Genomic DNA, 19006 nt, shown 5'->3' on the forward strand with positions numbered 1-19006 from the left:
AGAAACATGACAACTACACTACCGTCAGGAGCAAATAAATTTTCAATCCCTAATAGATCAGAGATGAGCAAGTGATTAAACTCTGGCATCTTTGTCGTCAAAGTCGCAACTCTGAATTTGATCTTTTCCGAAACGTCGTCCACCGACTCTGATTTGTCTGTGAATATTCTATTGTTGCACTCCAACCAAATTGACCAAAAAATGCAATGAACTACAAAGTACCAAAAGCTCATAATTCTTCTTCCGGTAAAAAATCCTGCCTCCATAAGAAACAAGTCATATCACTGTCTTGGAAAAATCCATTCAAAACCCAACTCTTGCAGAACTTTGATCCAAATACCACTCATGAAGGAACAATGCAACAATACATGGTCTTGATTCTCCTCTTGTTTCTGACATAAGCTTCGCCATTGTTGGCATAAGGTGTAGTCAGGCATCACAAGTCGGCAGTTTCCCCAAAGCCACGATCCACGAGAAAACTTGAACCTTATGCGGGATAGGTACTTTCCATATGTTAGAGTAGTACATGAATAAAGAAAAGTTGGAAACCCGACAGAAAGAGACGTAGAAAGAACTAAAAGAAAAATACTGGAAGAATCCCCCAACCATACCCGAACATCCTCTGTGCCCAAACTCAACCTAACTCTATCTAAGAGCCCTAAGAGAGTGCTGAACTCACCCAATTCGACGTCCTTTAACGCTCTTCTGAAACGCACATCCCATTGAATGATGGAATTACCCTGAAGATCGACGAACAGAGAAGAAGTGGCTAATCGGTTTGTTAATAGAAGAGGAAATCTGAAATAAAGATGGAAAACGCTCTTTGATCGACAAAGTCCCCTCCAACTATTCTCCCAAAAACAAATGAGATTCCCCCCTTTAAGCACCGCCATAATCAACTGATGACAAGCCATGTAAGAACGAGAGATAAATTTCCAAGGACTTCTAAAGGTCGAGTTCCTTGCCAGCCCCACATCCCACCCATTATCTTGAAGACCATAAATGCTTACAATTATTTTTTTCCACAAAGAACCTCTTTCTACTGAGCAACTCCACCACCATTTCCCTAGAAGTGCCTTATTCCTCTAAGGAATATTCCCCAAGCCCAGACCTCCCATGTCTTTAGGTTTACAAACTTGTTCCCAAGCAACGACATGGCAATGTGCCTCCCCATCGGCTCCGCCCCACAGAAAATCTGTCACGGCCCAGCCTACTTGTGATATTGTCTGCTTTGGCCCAAGGGCCTCACGGCTTTAAAACGCGTCACATCGTGCGGCGCCACTCACACTGGCTCTGATACCAAATGTCACGGCCCAGCCCACTTGTGATATTGTTCGCTTTGGCCCGAGGCTTCACGGCTTTAAAACGCGTCACAACGTGCGGCTGCCCCAGTGGAATTGGGAGCACATTGCTATGGATTTTGTGACACACCTACCTCGTTCTAATCGTGGTTGTGATGCGATTTGGGTGATTGTTGATAGATTGTCTAAATCAGCCCATTTTATTCCTTATGATCGTACTTGTACTTATAAGAAAATGGCAAAAATGTACATCGATCATGTAGTGAGATTGCATGGTGTGCCTGTAACCATAGTATCAGATCGTGATCCCAGGTTTGCTTCGAAGTTTTGGGGTAGTTTGCAATCAGCACTGGGTTCAAAGTTGGCGATGAGTACTGCATATCACCCACAGACAGATGGTCAGTCTGATAGGACCATTCAGACACTCGAGGACATGTTGCGAGCAGTCGTTATGGATTTTATTGGTGGTTGGCATGAATTATTGTCACTTGTTGAATTCTCTTACAATAACAGCTTCCAAGCAACCATCGGGATGGCACCATTTGAAGCTCTATACGGCAGAAAGTGTAGATCCCCGATATGCTGGGAAGATGTAGGGGAACGACAGATGTCAATACCAGAATTTGTTCAAGAAATGAAAGAAAAGGTTGAAATGATCAGGAAAAGAATGAAAGCAGCGCAAGATCGTCAAGCCAGTTATGCTAATAAAAGGCGCAGGCCTTTAGAATTTCAGGTTGGCGATCAGGTTTTCCTGAAAGTATCACCGTTTCGTGGTACTATGAGATTTGGGCGCAAAGGGAAGCTAGCTCCGCGTTATATTGGTCCATATAGCTTACGTCGAGAGCTTTCCAATCGTATATTCGCTTTCTCTCTCCCCGTAGCCGATCTTCTCCATTCTTCTTCAACATTTCGAAATTTATTTCGTCGATTGTTGCCGCACCGGTGATCGAAAAATTCAAGTAAATATACGATTGGAAAGATCTCGACGTAAGCTTTCCATTGATACCACTCTTGCTAGGTGAAATCGTGATTTCTGAAAACCCGTCTAAAAACGCCGCCGGCTTCGCCGTTGAAATCGTTGTATTCCGCCGCTCAAAACTAAAAATTAATTGAGGGGTTTTGTTCCTTATGTCGTAAGCTTCCTTTTGGTACCACTTTTGCAAATTTTCGAGAACAACCCATCGGCTCCGTTTTTCTGCGTGATTCCGGTCATCTTATCCAGCGAGTTTGCCGCCTGTTGCCGGTGAGCTTCGGTGTAGGCTTGATTTTAGCCACTGTTGTTCGGATTACAAGCTACCTCGGTGCGAATTGTTGCCCACGTGAATTTAATTCAATTTCGACTCAAATAATGTATCATTATTGATTAATTATTGGGTTATTGTCGTAGGTTCCAGAATTGTGCAAGTTGGAGGTATAGTCTGGTGAACCTAGAATTTATCGCAGTCGCTTAAATATTAGTTTAGCGTCATTTAAGGCTAAAAAGAATATTTTGCGACGATAAAATAGAAATAATTGATTTTAGGCATTTTAGTCGAATATTGAAATTTTAGGAATTTAAAATGCCTAAATTGTTGAAATTGGATTTTTGGTGAATTTAAATGATTATGGAATTTTTATATGATGATAAGACCATTTAAATTAATATTCAGGTGATTTATCTGAGTTGACATTTCCAGGACTTTCTTGAGGATTTAATGATATTTTGTGGTAAATTAAAGTCAGTTGAGGTACGTATGAACTCTTTTATTATGACGTCTATATGATGTGAAATGACGTTAAGTACTTTGTAATAAGTTGTGGCGTGCCTTATGTGCTTCTGTGAATACGTGATTGCATTCATGCATTTATTTGAGTTAATATTATTAGTACATAGCATTTCGAGCCTTGACTCCTTTGATTGCTATTGATATTGATATTGATCTATCGAGTTGTTGCGTCATCGATGGAGCGGGTGGGTAGGATTAGCACTCCTGATGACTTGCATGAGGGCTGAGCGGGTAGCTCCCGTACCCTCGATGCTACGTGCATGGATGAGTGGCGACTTGATGTTGCGTTGCTACGTTCCTGGCACGGGTGGCCACTGTTACTGTTGTTGATGCGATTCATTTGGACTCCGTTTGGTATCCGTTATCGATTGTTACCTTTCACGCATTACATTACATTGCATTGCATCGTATTTTACTTGATGTTATTTCATGTCGCCGCACGATGTGACGCGTTTTAAAGCCGTGAGGCCCTTGGGCCAAAGCGGACAATATCACAAGTGGGCTGGGCCGTGACATTTGGTATCAGAGCCAGTGTGAGAGGTAGCCGCACGTTGTGACGCGTTTTAAAGCCGTGAGGCCCTTGGGCCAAAGCGGACAATATCACAAGTGGGCTGGGCCGTGACATTCGCCGCACGATGTGACGCGTTTTAAAGCCGTGAGGCCCTTGGACCAAAGCGGACAATATCACAAGTGGGCTGGGCCGTGACATTTGGTATCAGAGCCAGTGTGAGAGGTAGCCGCGCGATGTGACGCGTTTTAAACACGTGAGGCCTCGGGCCAAAGCGGACAATATCACAAGTGGGCTGGGCCGTGACAAAATCCCTCATCAATTTTTCCATCTGTTTTGCCACCCGGATTGGCACTTTAAAGAGAGACATAAAATATGTTGGCATCGCGCTTAATGCCGACTTTATCAGTGTAAGACGACCACCTCTTAATATGATATGCTGGAATTAGGATAGTCAAGCAGATAGTTGACCACATTTTGAATGATATGTTTTCATATAGACTCACATTTCTGCAGTTCAGGTACTAATTTCTTGGCTAACTTTCGCAAGAATGTGGTTATTTAATGCATGCTATAAATCATGTTAACTATTCAGAAAAAAACGTAGAGGACAGGACTAATAATCCAAAACTGGTTTCCTTTACTTACCCCACAAACATATAAGTTTCTAAAGAGAAGAAAACATGCAAGAACGGATACCTTGTTAATTGTATCCTCCAGATATTCAGGTGCAAGTCCTTTCCCCTTGTGACCCTTAGCTTTGTACTTCTTCGATGTTTTTTTCTTCTTTCCTTTAAGTTGTCTATCAGCTTTCATAATTTGCTTTTCAGCCTGAAAAGTCATGGGAAAAAGGTAAAATCCACTACTATAATAGCAGAACAAAAATTCTAACTTGCATTTACCCTCATTTGTTCTTCTGCTAAAAACTCCGGGTCCACGTCAGTAACATACTGCTTCACTTTACTGCCCTTTTGATTTCGGGAATTAACCATAGCAGTCAAGACTTGATGGGAATTGGATGATAAGGATGAAGGCATAAACCTCATCTTTCTTGTGATTCTCCCCTGAGCCTGGTAAATTCCCTTCATAAAAGTAAAAACAGATAATGACGCGACTCGGCGATAGAAGTACAGGAAGACAATATTTTTTTTTGGACATGAAACGGTCATATCATTAAGGTAAAAAATAGAGCTACAAATACGCTGGCATGCTCAGGAAATCTACAAGGACATTAACCCCTTAAATCAACAACTAATCACCTGACATCTAACATACATAAATAACTCAAAAGCTCATACAATGGTGAACAAAAATCTGTATTTTCCGAAATATGTCATCAAACAAGGAACATCAAGATATGGCAATTACTTGATATCAGTAAGTTAAAAGCCCATGTATGTCACATAATTCATGTGTGAACAGATATGAACCCATGAGGCACCTTTTCATGCTTGAGCTTGACAAAAAGATGTGACTGAATGTCCTCTACAGCCTGCTCAGACACGTCAAAACTTTCATTTCCGATAAGCAACTGTAAACTCCCATCTGACCATGTAACAAAGCGAGCATTGCTTTCAAGCTGCACAAAAAATATATATTGACAGACAGATAAGCCTAATTTCTACGAATGTCATCTAGTGGGTTAATCAATAAATAGACATAACAAATTTTCAAGTTCCGCAAATGCAGAAAGAAAGCCAGATGCTTCAAGGTACTAAATAGACACATATCTTGAAACATAGTTTAAGGACGTACACAAAAAGAGTGCATAATATGTTCCTTTCCTGCCCCTCCCAATCCCCATGCTCTCCATATATGGTATTAAGTTTGATTAAATGTTTGATGACCTGGCCCCTTGAATCGCAATACAAGTTCAATTTTCAAAGAACTCATCCACACTATTGATTTCATAATTTTGAGCTAGGAGATTTGAACATGAGACACCTCAAAACTTATTCCTCGCTAGCTCGAACTGATGTATTACAAATGCATTCTTTAGCATTAAATTTTGAGACAAGATACCACATGATAACTTACAGATATTTTTCCACCAGGACCAGAAACTTGTCTCCATCGGATTATGTTGGCCGAGGGTAGATGCCGTTTAGATCCAGATGTATCAGTCACATAATAGTTCTCTTCAACATATGTACTGGGATCAAATGGTTTGGGGTCAACGCCAATTACATTGGAGATGTTAAATGTTGCCATCTGCAAAAAGTGAACATAACATAATGCAAAAACAAAAGGAGAAAGAAAGAAGAAAAATTGATCAGCAAATATTCTTGGCAGCGTGACATGTTCAAGTGCGGGTTTTTGCCAAACAGTCCTAAAGAATACAATTCATGTTTGGATGAAAGTAGGGATAATATAAAGTAGTCTACAATATGAAATTTCAATTTGGTGAAACTGATTCTCAGGCTCTTTTCTTCTCCAATATGACCAAATTCAGATGGACCAACAGATGAGAGTGTAATAATGTTGCCAGATAATGTGTTTCACCACATTTGAACAGGCACTGATCTTCATAATTTCAGACATGGAATTTTTTCCTTAGAACCGATAGCATTCAAGTAAAGAAGCAACGGGCCAACTTTGACAGGAAGGAAAATTAAACAAATTCTTACATTCTTTTCTACAGGGTAAAATGAAGACATCAGATTTGATTAGATTATGGAAACTCATTATTAAACAAGCATTATATCATATCTATAGAGGTTAATCATAAGAACACAAATTAGATAAGAATTTGAGTAAAGAAACAAATGTCACTGAATTCAATGAGAATAAGACGTAGTATAAACTATAAACCTTATCTGAGGAAGAAGAGTGAGGGCGAGAAGGAATCTCAAACACCAGTGGGAGCTTGTCGGCCGCATCAACATACTCGCCCTTGAAATTAGACACAGCATGTTCTGCTTGACACTTGTATGACGAATTTTCATTACGTGCAACATTGGCATAAAGTTTTTTGTCCACAGGTAATCCCTACATAAGGGAAAAATTTTGGAATATTAAATTTTCAATGTAATCACAGCATCATAGCAAGAAAAACAGAAACTGAAACTATTTTTTAGCATCTTATCTGACATTCTCAATTTTGTCAAACTGATTATGACCTCCATCCTCTGATTTTTCATCACTGCCAGTGTCCCCAAAAACATCACGCATGACTGAAGCTGAAAGCACTGCTGGATCCACATCTTTCTCATTACCAAGAGATCTACATTGGGGAAAAAAATGATACTGATATTATAAGCATCTAAGATGAATATTTACGGGCATACAGGATAAAACAAGCTAGCAAATCTGTAGCATGAGGTTTAGCAGAGAAATACAGGGGAAAAGGTAAAAAGATGAAGAGGATTCGAGTGTTATACAATATGGATAACATCCAAGATATTTCTTTTCAATTCATTGCCCTTACAAATACTAGATGAATATGAGCCCAAACAGTGAGAAGTGCAAAGAAAATACCATGAGCATGAACAGTGAAAAAGATTTCAAGGAAGAAAACAAATGGAAAATATATTTCATAGAGACGAGATGACGGAAAACAATAAAGATTTATGTATTCAAAATTACGATGAGTGAAATGTAATAGATTCCACTAAGATGAAAGTTTACAAATTTTAACACTGACAAAAGCAGGGATAGATATTTAATCAAAGACCTTGAGCTTTTTCCCTTACAATGACCCGAATTCTTTGGCACGCTTTCGCTTGGTAGTTCAGCCTCTCCTTGGCTTTTAGCTTGGTGTTCATTCTCAGGGTTGGGCACCTGGTCCTTTTCATGCTGAAGGAAAAAGTGGTTAATAAAACAACGAACCAAAACTAACAAGAAACATGGAAAATCATGGTCATAGAAGTTTGTTTATTGAAATCATTAAGGCATTGAAACCCAAAAAATTAAAAAAAATGACGACAAAACTGTATATGAGGCAGCAAAAAATTAAAAAATTATATATACGAGTATCACTCGAAGAGAACAAAGTCAATGTGTATATTGTTCACAAAAGGCATGAAAACATCATTTTTTCTAAACATTAATTTATAAATTGTTCATGCACGTCAAGATAACTAATGAAACTAATTCATACACTCCAAAAACTCCATGTACATCATGTGTCAGGGTTCCCAAGTGGGAAATGGGTTTGACATGCTGACTTGATCCTGCATGATATGGATCAAAATGAAACGATCGAGGCTACTACAACTGCTGCTGGGATTTCCTTTTTGGTTCATTCAAATTTTGATCCGCTAACTTTTTTTACGCCAACAATTAAAAAAAATAAATCAAGCCGTTTATTCACAAAAAAATTGCTCACAACAATAGTTTACAGAACTAAGCAAAATTTTTTAACTAATCCATGCATTGAATGAATTCCAAACAGAGAATGAAAGAAAAAATTACAGCATAAAACGACACAAATGCTTCACGAGTGAATTGGAAAGAAAAAATCCATTTAATTTGCAAATGCATGTAAATGATGATGTAGGCCGAAATCTGAAGTTTAATAAAAAACATAAGAGTTTTAAGTTTCATAAAAATAAGTTTTCAACAATATTTGGAACAAATACAACTCAAAGAATGCATGCATGAAATTCCAAAAACAAATTTAGGGATGAACGCCAAATGGATGGCTACAAAAAAAATTCAAACAAATGATGCAATGAACATCAACTGCTTGTAAAAATCATCAAAATAACCAAAAAAAAACTGCATAAAGAATAATAAAGAAAGATAAATTAGGGGATTGGATTTTTGAATAAACAATTATAATTCATTCAACATAGATTATCAATGAAAAATTTAACAAATAGATCCACTGATGCAAAGAGGCACTTCAAAAGAAAAATGAAGTAAACAAGCATTTCCTTTGTTTTTCATTCCAATTCAAAGAATCCCTCGCTCTTTCAGGATTTAAACTTGTAAAAACAAAAATTATTTGATACTTTTGAGTACAACAAAAATTAAAATCAAAATTCATATACAGACATGGCTTGACTGATGTGATTCATGTTCTGACTCAACTTTCTCATCTTCTGATTGGTCACCAAACAAGTTTTGCATGATCTGACGTTTCTCCATTTCTCCTATCATTTTATCTCGAGTAATTGATTCTGTGTAAGTTCGAAGTGACCAAAGGTGCTTCTGCCTTGAGTGTGCGGTTTATGCAAAGGATGTGAAATTTGCAAATCAAGTTGGCACTATTCTTGTAGAAGTGAATGGGAATATGAATGTGTCAGTGCTGTGCTGTATTTTTGGAGTTTTCAAAAAGACTAGGATTGTTGGTGAGTGTGTGCAAAGCTTTATCATAAATAAAACAGTTGAGAAAAAAGAATATTAGTCAGAGGTAATAAATGACAGATTACATTAATATTTTTGAGATTGCAGATTACATCAATTGTTTGTGAATGTAGTGTGGAAAGAACTTTGTGCAAGTCAATTTTGAATTCATATGTTCTAACATAGAGTTACACAACTGAATTGGTGACAACATGCATACACGTCATTTGGAAAACGTCTGCATACGTGACTTCTGATCATAAATTTAATTTTTTTTAAAAAAAAAATGAAAATGAATGCAATGTAAGTGTGTACATATAAGTAAATCTGTAAATGTATTTACAGTAATAAATAATAAATGCTCAGAGATTGCATGGATGCATTTGGGATTACAGCATTTAATTATTTTAATATGAAAACAAATTATGTTCATTATGTGTTGTAATCATGAATGAAACTATTTAAAGAAGTAAATCCAGGGAGGCGATTGCATTGATTTCATTTGAGATTTACTTCACTTGGTACTTTAGTCCTTTTGCCACTGACAAAATTGTATTTAAAGACAGCCCCCATACACTCAGCATCAAATTTCTCATTTATGTGTGAGCACTCTCCACTGAACCCATGCTCAAACCATAGTTTAGGAATGCACGTTTGTGATCAGTATGTGCAATCTAATTATTTGACCATATTCCCTCGCAAACATTGACTGTAAGTTTCTAAAAGGAGAAGTGTGGGAGAAAATCTGTGAAATCAAAGAATACATCGTACCATTTATAAAGCGTACCAAACCAAATAATGCTATCTAATCTAATCAAAATAAGGCCTTTGTTAGAATGTCTGACACTTGTAGTTGAGTAGGTATGTTGCTAAGCTTCACGACACCTTTCTCATCTTTCCCACTTATGAAATGGCGATCAATCTTAATACGCTTGGTTAGATCATGATGAACCGTGTTCTTGGCAATACTTATTGCAGCTTGGTTATCACATTTCAACTCCACTGTTTGATGACCTTCTAATTTCAGTTCCTTTAATAGTATTTGGAGCCATATCCCCTCACAAATGCCATTGGCTAAGGCACGATAATCGGCATCTGCACTGATTCTCGCCACTACTGATTTCTTTTTAGTTCTCCAAGTCACGAGGTTTCCCCATACAAATGTGCAATAACATGATGTGGAGTTTATGTCATTTGTTGAACCTGCCCAGTCTGCATCAGTGTATACTTGGATATTTCCTGAGGAGGCTTTGCAAGATAGTAATCCATTTCCAGATGATCCCTTCAGGTACCTTAGAACTCCATATACGGCATCCATGTGATTCTCAATCGGGTTGTTCATGAAATGACTGATAACGCTTACCACAAAGCCAATATCCCGTCAAGTGTGTGAGATATATTAGTTTCCCCGTCAATCTTTGATATCTTCCTTTATCAACGGGTAGACTATACTCTTTCATTTCAATTTTCACATTTGGATCCATAGGTGTGTCAACCGGCTTGCACCCCAACATTTCAGTTTCATTCAAGAGATCCAACGCATACTTTTTTTGAGAGATAGAGATTCCACAAGTTGATCTTGCCACTTTCATTCCCAGAAATGTTTCGAGTGTCCCAAATCTTTCATCTCGAATTCTTCAGAGATTAGCAATTTTATTCGGTCTCTTTTTTCTCCACGATTGCTAGTGAGCACAATATCATCCACATACATGATAATGACTATGATCTATTCTTCCTTAGAGTGCTTGACAAATAAAATATGGTCTGATTGGCACTAACTGTAACCATCTCCTTTCAGGACATTGCTGAATCTATGAAATCAAGCCCGAGGAGATTATTTCAAACTATAGATTGACTTCTTCAGTATGCACACCTTGTTGACAGTGGCTTCCGACTTAAATACTGGGGAAATATCCGTATAGATCTCTTCCAGTTTTCCATTCAGGAGTGCATTTTTTACTTCAAGTTGGTATAGAGGCCAATCAAGGTTTGTGGCAACTGATAAGAGTATACGAACAGTAGTGAGTCTGGATATAGGAGCAAATGTTTCTTGATAATCAATCACATATGCTTGCGTATACCTTTTGCTATTAGACATGCCTTGAATCGTTCAATGCTCCCATCAGCTTTATACTTGACTGTAAAGATTCACTTACATCCTAATGTTCTCTTTCCATATGGAAGTTAAGTGATTTGCCATGTATTATTTTTCCAAGGGCCCGTATTTTATCAAAGGCAACAGTCTTCTAGCTTGGATCTTGGAGAGCTTCAGAGATATTTGACAGAACTTGAACCTGATCCAAGTTAGATACAAGTGCTCGATATGCAGGTGATAATTTCTTAAGAGATACAAAGTTGCTTATATGGTGTTGGATGCATGATCTGATTTCTTTTCTTAATGCAATGGGCCTATCATCAATCCCGTTTTCATCAATTGTAAATGATGCAAAGTCAATTGTACCTTGGTCATTTTCCTTAAGATCTGGCTGCGAAGAAGAGTTATGACTACCAGATTGTGTCCAGTGTCATGATGATCTGTCAGTTGGAGTGGCCTTCTGCGAGAGTAGACATGATCAAAGAGTAGACATGATCAAAAGGTGGGATATGACTTTGAGGTTTGGAGTTGTCTTGTCGGTTGGTATGCATAGGATCGGATGAAGGATGGGCTTGAGAATCACTTGGTTCAAGATTTTGAGGTTAAAAAATGAGTTCAAGATTTTGAGGTTCATTCGATATCTGCTCCCCCTGAACCCAAGAAGCTGAATAAAAAGGTTTATTCTCAAGGAAGGTGACATCAATAGAGATATAAAATTTCATGTGACCAGAGAATATCATTTGTAGCCCTTCTGAGTTGGAGAGTAACCTAGAAAAAATGCACTTTTGGGAACGTGGATCTAACTTGCTTCGATTATGGGAATGAATGTGGACAAAAGTGGAGCAGCCAAGGACTTTGAGCGGAATATCGGTAAGTAAGTGTCCAGTTGGGTGCAACTTGAGGAGAGACTGGATCGGGGTTTTGAAATTGACGACGTGAGAGGGTATGCGATTGATCGAGAATGTAAGATTTAGTCAAAAAAATCGTAGAGCATTGGATATCATGATTAACATTGCTGACAAACTAAAATTGCAAGTGAGTTCAGGGACGAACAACTCATTGTGTAAAGATAAACAAGAAGATAAATTCACTGAGCCCGAGATTGTAGTGCAAGACCCATTAGCAATACATACTGATTTGGGCACTGAAAACAGGCGGTAAGAACTAAACAGTTCAAAAGTGCCTGTCATAGTGATCCGAGGCACCCGAATCGACAATCCAATACTGTGAGAAATCTGTTTGTGTAAGGAAAACAACAGGAATATCACCTCAAATTGTTGTGGTTTCAGTACCAATTATCGAAGTGGTGGAGGATGATGGCTGCTGGACAAAGAATTTCTGAAGCATATCAAGCTGCTCCTTGGTGAATGGTGGGCTTGGAGAAGGCTCCGATGCAGCAACATGTGCTTGACGCTCAAGAGCTGTCTTCCAATAAACAGGTTTACCATGTATCCTCCAATAGGTATCCAGATTATGGTTGGGCTTATTGAATTTTTTGCGCCAAAGAAGCCAGCCCCTTGTTTTCCCTTCGAAGGATATAAATATGGTGGTCCGCGAGCATCAGGAGCTGTAGGGCGTGAGTCGGAATTAGACAAATGTTGGCACTGAACTGCTAAGGCTGAATTCTCAGTCGGGGTAGGAGCATTCAGTGAAGGGGCCAACATCACCTTTCTGCGGCCTTCAACCTGCCTAACTTCAGAAAATGCAGCGCGGAGGCTTGGCAAAGATTTCGTCCTCAAAATCCATCCCCAGACAACATCCAAAGTGCTGTTGAGCCCGAGAAGGAATTTGAAAACTCGCTTCTTCCCGACAATGGCTCTGTAAATCTGCTAATCATCATGACATTTCCAGGCATGTAAATCAAACATGTCTAATTCTTGCCAGTAACGAGTTAGAGACGTGAAGCAGGTGGTGACAGATTTCTCCTCCTGTAGATCATGAAGGATAGATTCAATGGCAAAGATTTCTGACATGTTTTCTTTGCAGGAATAGGTCTCTCGTGCAGCATCCCAAATGTCTTTGGCAGTGCTATATGGGAGAAAATTTTCGCCAATGTCGGGGTTCATAGAATTAATCAACCACGACATAATCATGCTGTTTTCGGATCTCCATGCCCTGAATTTATGATCGTCGGAGTCCTAGCAGGTCGCCTTGCCCGTGAGATGGTCATCCTTACCGCGTCCGCAGATGAACAACAATATGGATTGTGACCATGGTAGAAAGTTACGGCTATTCAGTTTATGGCACGTGATAGAGAGAGGCGAAGCATTATCGCCCATGGTAGGAGTCGCAGTCGCAAAACCGGAATTTGCACAGGAGGAAGATGTCATACTGTACTTAGTGATCGGCGTGTGCTTACATCTGATACCATGTAAGTTTCTAAAAGGAAAAATATGGGAGAGAAGCATTTTTTAATTAAGAGTTTGATTTATTACATAGAGTTATCTGCTGTACTTTATTCAATCTGTGAAATCAAATACTATATTGTACAATTTATAACGCCTACCAAACCAATGAATGTTATCTAATCTAACCTAATCTATTTAAAATTTAAAAAATAAGGAATAAAGTACAGCAGATAACTCTATGTAATAAATCAAACTCTTAATTATCCAATGTTCAGTTATTCAACATTGACCAATATGGGTAGATGAATCATGTTGATTATTCCGTATTTTATGTCCATAACAGACCATTTGCTTGTATAAGGTTAGATAACGATTAGTTCCAAGAGGTAACACAAAGGTTTATAAGAAAAATATTAGGGCATATATGAATATTATAAGAATGAGATGCTGAAGAATAAAATCCTGAACTCTGGTCACACAAAAGACTTTGAACAATATACGATAATATGAAGAAGTATTTAGTGTTCTAAGTACCAGTTGATAGAAAAGGTATTGTAATTATAAAACAACTCATACAAATGACATAACTATGCACTTTAGCTAGCAGGCACTCTGCTTATCACCAGTGGCAGACACCGTCAACACATAATTTGGAGAAAAAATCCAACCCCTGGTTCAACGCATGGTCCAATTAAAAAAAACAATTAAAACTTGATGCCTTTCTGCTAAAAAAAATATGATTCAATACATACAATAAGCAAAATCCTTGTTTAAGGAAACTCATACCTAACTTCACTGCTTGAAGCGACGGCAGCAGTAATGGAACACACCACTGGAAATAGTAATTTCATAAGTACCCAACTATATTGTTCAGTTATTTTTAAAATTCATCATTTTAAAATTCCAGTTTCTTGAAAATAGTAGGATTCAAAAATCAAGAAGATTCTCATTTTTCAGTGAAAAACAAATTCAAGGTTAATTAGGATGAATGGTCAAGTCAATACCAGTTTAAATTGCACGAAAACTGCATTTGTAGTTAGTTAAGGTTAGATGAAATTCTCTGGACTCTTCCAGAAGCATGGAATCACCTTAAAGAAAATTCAAGGCTGAATCCAATGTTATTCCATGGATAGTATAGGACGGAAATATTGATACCAAAGTATTCCATGTAAACGAAAATATGTTTATGTAATGTACTCCTCTTTGCATAGACTTGTAAGCAGGATACTGAGGCTACACATTTCAGAAGTAAAACGTTTCTCTAAGTTTGCATAAGACATAAAATAATACACAGTCAAGTACATTTGGATTGTCTCATGTTTTCGGTCGCAATCCATCTTCAAAATAATTATGAAAAATCATAACTAAGAAAGACTAGGTAATTTGCTACATCATATCCACAACCCCTGATTACACCCATCCATTGCATGAAATTCTCTATACTATATCAATATTTCTAGTAACAGAACACTTAATTTGAAAGGCAGACCAGCAGGCAGCAGTCCAGCACCGAACAAAACCGTTTTCCTCCACGCACACACACGATCAATATATTTATCGATTTCATGATTTAAATTATATTCCAAACTATTTTGTCCAACACAACTCATACGATTAAAGAAAACCTCATCTCATCACACTTTACAGAGATCCTGTCACGATAATGAAATATGGGATGGAATTTGCAGTACCACGATACAAAATAATAAATACGAACAAAGTAACAGAAAATAAACAAATGGGTCTCCATGAAAACAATTGAAGAGGGCATCATCCATACCTAATGATTGAGAAGGAGAGAAAGTGGAACCGCTTGTAGTAATATCGCGGCACTCGAAGTTATGCCATAACAATTTCGCCATGCTACTGGGAACGAATGCTGCAAAAGGGTAAATTTAAGGTGTGGATAACAGCTGCACTGAAAGCTAATGAAACCGAAACAGATGAAGGAAAGAAGAGAAGACGACGCCGAAGGATAGGAAGATATGACTATTTTCACTTTCACGGGCCATAATGAGGCTCCACGCAGTGTGGCATAGGAGCAGCAGAGACATGACATCATATTTCCGATCAATGAGCTGCAGCATCTGATCTTGATTTACTCTAAACGACCATTAGATTTTGCTGTTTTAATATGAAAACATAATATGTACTACCTACTTGGCACACGAGGTGCATGCGTATACAATTTTTTTTATAATTAATTATAAAAAAAATAAAATTTGACAAATCTTCGAAGGACTAAAGTGCTATTTGAATAGTTATAATTTAAAACAAAAATAAAAAAAATGTTTTTTGAGATTTAAAAAAATAAAAACAAATATATAATTTTGTTATAAAATAAGGGTAAAATTGGGAAATCAAAAAACTTAACAACTTCTTTATCTCTATTAGAGAGATTCTTATAAGAGATGCGTTTCACAAAATACGATCCTGTGAGATCGTCTCACACAATTTTTTCATGTGTATATGTGTTCATATATACATTGATTTTTGCACGCCTTAAAATTAGAAAACAAAGAACACAAACATAGAGAGGAAAAGTTTTGTTGTTATTTACAATATTCATGAATTAAATATTTATTTTGCTTCAAGTTATCTATTTGAAAATTAGTAATATTTTTTTATCATTTATTATATACACGGTTAATTCATGATTTATTTTTTACAGTCTATTGAAAAGAACTACTACTTCAAAATATAAATATTAGAAAGAAATAAAATAAAATTATAAATGATGGATTATTATAATTGATTTGAATAATAAATATTAATATTTACTCTTTTAGAATAGATGGGAAAGTTTAATAATCGAGTATTTTAAAGAGTATGTCTTCTGTGAGACGGTCTCATGGATCTTTATCTATGAGACGGGTCAACCCTACTGATATTTACAATAAAAAATAATACTCTTAGAATAAAAAATAATATTTTTTATGGATTACCTAAATAAGATATCCAGTCTCATGAAATTGATCCTGTGAGATCGTCTCACAAGAGTTTTTTTGTATTTTAAATAAAGCAAAAAAGACTTTACCAAGTGCAACATAACGGTTTTTAACAATATGTGTGTATGAATAAAAATTGATTTGGATTTGGGATTGGATTTTGACTTGAAATTGAGATCTAACGATTTAAAATCCAATTTTTATGTTTGGTATAAAAGTTAAATATGATTTAAGAACTGAATTTTGATAGTTAAAAATAATATTATTTGACATAAAAAATCATACATCACCCATTTTTAAAAGCTTGCATAATTATATTTTTGTAAATATTGATGTACTGTCTATCATGTTATAAAAAGAAAAAACTATAATAAAAATAACAAAAAAATCATATCATTATTAATTAATTTTTAAAAAAAAATCGAAATAAAAACATTCACGAGGGGTTTTGATCAAAATTTAATAAATTAAACTTTTAAAATAAAAAATAATGGAGTTTTTATTAGTTATATGACTTTTTAAGTATAAAATATTTTTATTTGATTTTTATATAAATTTATCAAAATATTATATATGCAAACTATAATAAAACGTGTGAATTATAATACATAATTTTAAGAATATCATATTTTATTAAGTTTAAAAAAATAATATAAAATTTATTTGAGTTAGATATAAAAATTTAATATTTAAAATGATTTTTATGTTGTCCATATCCCATGAAATATCTTTTATTTGGCAAGCATTTCATTTAGTTTAAAAAAATCCCATCGAATATCAATCAAGTTTTGAAATATCATGTTTCTTAACACTTAACCTTGTGTTAACTATTGAAGTGAAGTTAAAATTAATTCATAATCTTTTGACTTATAATTAAATAATATATTGAATAAAAATTTTAAATTTGAAATAAAATAATATTTTTTATTGATCGAATAAATTATTTGTGTAATGCCCGAGATTTTAATTACTGTAATCTGAGATTAATCTAAGATGATTTCTGGGTTAATTAAGGTAAATATGGACGGTATGGATTAGACTGGGAAAGCCGCAAAATATGCGCGAGGTGATAGGTAGCACAAGTAAGAACTCCGGAGAGTTCGGCGCACATGCGCGGCAGAAGGCGCGCATATGCGCGGGTGGTGGAATGCACGAGATAGTAGGTCTCGCGCATATATCGCGCATATGCGCGAGCAGTCCAGCAGCTGATTTCCGGATAGAACTTCCCGCGCATATGCGCGCGGCATGCAAAACAAGAACAAGCCACTTGCCATAACCTGGCAACGTGTGTGTATATATATATATATATATATATATATATATATATATATATATAAGAAATAAGTTTGCATTTCAGAAGAAGGAAAAAGAAATAGGAGTCGAGAAAAGTTTCTGTAAATGCGTTGAAAATCCTTACGCCTTTTGTGAAAGATCCGCCGGTCAGAATTCCAATCCGAATACAGTACTGTGTTCTTATCGACACAAGCTACAATTGGACGTAAGTTTTGTTACGTTTTGACATGCTTTGAAATTATGGCATTATTAGAATTGAATAGGATTCATATATAGTGTTCTTGCGACATCAGACATTGTATAATCGAAATCGGATCGAAGAACAGATACCGTATGAAATTGTTATGATTTTCGGAGTCGATTTGATTAAGAATCGATATCAGATTTGTATTATCGTTGAGATTATGATTTGTATCGATACTGATTATGAGTTCTGGTACTATATCTGTGATGTTGGGACTGACGGGGTTATCGAGATTGTATTATTATGCCGTCGAAACATCCGTAAATTGATATTGAGCAGATTCGGTATTGGTTGAGATTGTATTGTGGTACCATATGTCGATTGGCATTGATTATATTATGTTTTGATTTGAGTATTGATCAGAACAGGTTTTGAACTGAGTTATATACTGAAATTTTATTTATTCGATTGTCATTATCAGATGGGATATGGACAGACTTGAATTCGGGACTTCGTCTTCGTCAGACCGAGAAGATAAAGGTATAAATTAATGTTGAGTTGGGATTGCACAACTCGAGTGAGGTTTGGACTTGAGTTTCCCTAAATCACATACTATTTGTTATTATTTGCATTGACTTGATTTGATATGTTTGTTCTATGGATTTATAGAGAGCATGTGTTAAACGATTCTCGACGAGTAATCTTGGGACAGAAGTGCCTGATAGTGGCGGGATCGCCACGGGCACATTGCACGATGTCACAAGATAGTATAGGAATCTTGGGACAGATGTGCCTGATAGTGGTGGGATCGTCACGGGCACATTGCACGATGTCACAAGATAGTATAGGAATCTTGGGACATATGTGCCTGATAGTGGTGGGATCGCCACGGGCACATTGCACGATGTCACAAGATAGGATATTGGTGATAGGGCCACAGTCCATGACGGTTAGGTCAGGACTCTGGATATTTGGTTATATCGACGTAGATAGAACTGGAGTCTTTTCTATTACTGTTGGTCGATATAGGAATACCCACATCTGGAAACCGGGATCCCTAGACGAGGATTGAGTCTAGTCTGAGTCGTGGAGTCACGAGTACGATTGACAGTTTATATTGATTCATGTCGATTTATGTTCCTGATGATGATATATGTTTACAATATGATTTATTCTTAATATGGATTTATAATCTGATTTGGATACATGTTATGAATGTCGGTTATATGTGTTTATATTGATTATATTATTGCATGTATACATGATTTATACTG

The 19006-nt window shown here is 36.6% G+C and overlaps 1 protein-coding gene across 3 annotated transcripts in view; it reads right to left on the reverse strand.

Moving 5' to 3' along the window:
- The window catches only part of LOC142551311 (protein LEO1 homolog), a 30710-nt gene extending 15287 nt beyond the window's left edge, over positions 1-15423 (reverse strand). Inside the window, exons 1-8 of one of the 3 annotated variants that reach the window (XM_075660500.1) lie at positions 15088-15423; positions 7268-7370; positions 6666-6798; positions 6387-6563; positions 5613-5786; positions 5017-5154; positions 4478-4657; positions 4275-4406 (exon numbers count right to left, since the gene is read on the reverse strand). In XM_075660500.1, coding sequence (XP_075516615.1) covers positions 4275-4406; positions 4478-4657; positions 5017-5154; positions 5613-5786; positions 6387-6563; positions 6666-6746 — 882 coding nt within the window. In that variant the 5' untranslated portion in view covers positions 6747-6798; positions 7268-7370; positions 15088-15423. Of the gene's footprint in view, positions 1-4274; positions 4407-4477; positions 4658-5016; positions 5155-5612; positions 5787-6386; positions 6564-6665; positions 6799-7248; positions 7371-11325; positions 12121-15087 lie in introns of those variants that run through there. The other 2 variants (XM_075660493.1, XM_075660483.1) reach the window with 2 other exon arrangements.
- Between the last annotated feature and the right edge of the window lie 3583 nt (positions 15424-19006).

This window comes from Primulina tabacum, chromosome 1 (genome assembly GCF_025594145.1).
Source record: "Primulina tabacum isolate GXHZ01 chromosome 1, ASM2559414v2, whole genome shotgun sequence".
NCBI lineage: Eukaryota > Viridiplantae > Streptophyta > Magnoliopsida > Lamiales > Gesneriaceae > Primulina > Primulina tabacum.